The sequence below is a fragment of the Limulus polyphemus genome, unplaced genomic scaffold (assembly GCF_000517525.1).
Source record: "Limulus polyphemus unplaced genomic scaffold, Limulus_polyphemus-2.1.2 Scaffold1217, whole genome shotgun sequence".
Lineage (NCBI taxonomy): Eukaryota > Metazoa > Arthropoda > Merostomata > Xiphosura > Limulidae > Limulus > Limulus polyphemus.
In genome coordinates, this window is record NW_013666827.1 from 59,018 (window position 1) to 62,778 (window position 3,761).

Here is a 3,761-nt window from a genome sequence, read left to right on the forward strand (position 1 = left end):
GGTTTCGATACCCGTGGTGGGCAGAGCACAGATAGCCCATTGTGTAGCTTTGTGCATAACTACAAACAAACAAACAAATGAGAAAATATCAAATAAAAAAAATAACGAATTCCTAACAAAACTGCTTTTCCAACAAACATTATAAATCAAATCATTAAAGAATGTTTAAATAAGAGGTTCCTTCCTATATCGTCCACATAGGAAATACTGAAACAAAAATACTTTTAGTTTAACATATATTGGAAAGCAGGTAATAAGGACTTGAAATAAGTTAAGAAAAATAATTCATTGTAATTATTCGCAAGTAGTCCTGAGATGCGTGTTTAAGCTAGTTTTTTCTTTCTTTCTTTTTTTTAGATATAAAGATTGAATGTCCATATATCAATCTTCAAATGTAATATATCTATATAGATGTCTTAAATGTAAATTAGGTTATTTAGGTTCTACCACTAGGATGTTAGAAACACGCATATATGAGCATGCAAATTCGAGATCCAAGTAATGCTCAACCATTAACATACACTAAATAGTTGTAATGAACCTATAAATAGCGATAATTTTAAAATCTTCGCCAAGGCTAATAACGAACATGAGCTAAGAATAATAGAAGGTAGGTTAATTGATAGACTTAAACTGAGATTAAATGATGAATTTAGTGTAACTCGTTTATTCCATTCTGTTTTTATCTATAGATATATTTCATCACGAATTTTAGGCTTACCAGTTCGGCGTTTAACACTGTAACAAAGAAATTACAATTTGATTAATATTGCCAATTATTATTTCATTTTTTTTTTTTAATATTTTTGTGTTGTATCCATTATTATTGCTATCATTAACTTCAAACTATATAGCTGAAACTTTGGACCAATTACAAATATAACTAAGTTTTTAATATCGTTAGTTTTTTTTTTTATCATTATCAACCATCTATTTTAGGAAGAAAAAAAGTAATAACTGTAACATTTTAATGTCGGTCCCTTACCAACACCATTCCCTACGACCTTTGTTTACGTCTTCGTCAGTATCATGAAGCTGCTTCTGGAAAAGTTCGGTCAGGGTACGATATTTTGGGGCACACTTATTCTCATGCAAGGAGACTTTCTTAAAACATTCGGCATATTTCAGGTAACCTTTAGAATAATAGGTCATAAAACAAGGTGTTTAATTCAAAACATTTATTAAATATTCTGTTAGGCCAGTGTTTCTCAACCCACTTTGCCGGGCCGTGTGATTTTACGAAAACAAGCAAATAAAAAATTGACAAAATATTCATATTGTAATCGAATTGTTTTTTTGTTTTTTGTCGTGCTTGCATATCAGTGGTCAGCTTCGATAGGCAGCGAGCCGGTCCCTGGTATTGAAAAGGTTGTGAAACACTGTTTTAGACTATTACGTTAAAACTTTCATGAAAATTAGAAGTTTAGTTTTAGGCATTTTTTAATTTCTTTTTTTTTTCACCTGTAGTAATAATTATTAGGATTACCAGATTTTCAGAGTGACACTGTAACAGCTTTGAAATAATTTAAATTACAATAACGTACTTTTTTTCCATTTGTTAAATAATATAATGTTTACTGAATCTCGTTTTAAAACCATAGATAAATAAACTTTGATAAAACTTATCTACTTAAAAAATAAAATACACACCACTATATTAACTTTTGTTTACAAAAACTTACATTATAAATAGTTAAGAGAAACACCTAATTATTACATTTTAATACATATATATGTAGAAGATGCCGGTTCCTGAAAGCGAAATGTACGATTTCAGGAAATTTCAATTTTTTAAGAGAAAAAAAACCATTGATAATCATAAAGGCACGACTATTATAACACGAAAATGAAATTCCCACAGTAAAATAAGTAGGGGAAACCAGACCGATCCGAAGTAAAATACAATGTAAGGTGTTGTTCGTTTTGGTTTTTAAAACAAATCTGTTAAAAAAAAAAGATTACTAAAAAACTTAGCAAAAGCTGATTACAAAACTGTGTTTTTAAAGCTTTTAAACTTTAAAATAAAATAGTATAAATAGACTATTTTAACGAGAAAAAGAACGTAAATGATCCACGTTGGAAAGAACTTGGAAGTAATTTTTTATAGTTCATTTATCTCATTGTATACTCTCTTTATAACAATTTGTTTTTGTTTTTAATTTGTGGTCGAGTAACCGTTAGAACTGAGAGAAAACAAAACGATATGTATGTGGGTGGTTTCAACAAGTGCCTTTTGATAAGAGTTCTTTTATTTTTATTATCAACTAGAAACAAAATAATAATGCCCTCTGACAAGCCATAACTCGTATAAAGACGAAACTCTACCCATCCTTCAATTTACTTTTTGCCTTACCAACCTACCTTCCTGCATGGGTCCAGGCAGACATAACTCTTGGATCACCTGACGACTTCCATTAACTACGTCGTGAAATAGTTTCTCTGGCGTTCCCCACGAGCACCTGGTCATGTGATCGTCTACACACCTGCTACCGTCTCGCAGTTCCCTTTAAAAAAAAGAGAGAGAGAGAGAGAAACAAAAAAGAAGTTATAACGAAGTTGGAAAGTTGAATTTATTCAACGTAATGTAATTAGTTAATAAATGCTTATTTATAAAACGTTGCCTTCAGAGTATGAACGTCTAGTAATTATGAAATACAAAACAGTCTGCATTGCATGTATAATCAGTGACTTGGAATAAAATATAATAAAACTAACTTAACGTTTAGTATCAGGATCCACAAACAACCAAGATAAAGGTTACCACAAATTGTTATAAGTATATAAAAGACTACGGTATAAAGTTCAATTTTAAGAACAGTAGGAGAATTACTGCATTAGAATTGCTTTTAGTTAAAGATGTACGGAAGCTTTAATGTAATAAAATATGCAAAAACTTGGTTCATTTACTTCCTAACTAACTAATTAGAAAATCATGAATTTAAAAGTTTCTTTTGCATTTATTTTATCATTTTTGATTGTGACTAATTTATTTCCAAGAATAATATAAACTTTCCTTCCAAGTACTCCAGAAATTGTTTTGAATTTCCGTGACAAGGTATTTTATTTCACATCATCTCAAATTATCTTAGTTTAGTAATAACGTCACGGAATATGAGTTCCGATCTTTTCCTCCTAACGTCAAGCCACGGCCAATCAAACCTGTATCACTAATGGATGATCTGAAACGTGCGCTCGCGAACGGTTTCCTTTTCTAAATATATATATATATATATACGTATAAAAACATCTGATCCTACTTTCAATAATAGGCGGTGTATCGCGTGCAGTAGCATATACAAAGCTTTAAATGTCGCTCGGAATGATATTCATCTTTATATTATACCACAATAACATTTTAGTTTAAACACAGCCTTAACTTGCTGGAGTTAAACTGGTTTAGAGATACATTGAAGGTACAGTTCAACCTAACCAGAGATAAACTGGTTTTGTAACACAGTAAAGGCACAGTTCAACATAACCTAAGTTAAGCTGGTTTAATAACAACACTAAAGGCACATACAGTTCAACCTAACCAGAGTTAATTGTTTGTAATTAAGCACAAAGCTACACAATGGGCTATCAGTGCTCTGCCCACTTACAACGCTAGAATCCGGGTTCCGATACCCTTGGTGGGCGGAGCACAGATAGCCCATTGTGCAGTTTTGTGCTTAATTACAAACAAACCAAACATGCTCGCCCTTTCAGCCGTGGGGGCGTAATAATGTGACAGTGAATCTCACTATTCATTGGTAAAAGAGTAG

General features: G+C 31.5%; 1 protein-coding gene across 1 annotated transcript in view; it reads right to left on the reverse strand.

Annotated features, from left to right (window-relative positions):
• The window catches only part of LOC111086587, a 10,180-nt gene that overhangs the window by 4,923 nt on the left and 1,496 nt on the right, over positions 1–3,761 (reverse strand). Inside the window, exons 4-5 of the mRNA XM_022389972.1 lie at positions 2,362–2,504; positions 986–1,133 (exon numbers count right to left, since the gene is read on the reverse strand). Of these exons, the coding sequence (XP_022245680.1) occupies positions 986–1,133; positions 2,362–2,467 (254 nt within the window). The 5' untranslated portion in view covers positions 2,468–2,504. The remainder of the gene's footprint in view (positions 1–985; positions 1,134–2,361; positions 2,505–3,761) is intronic.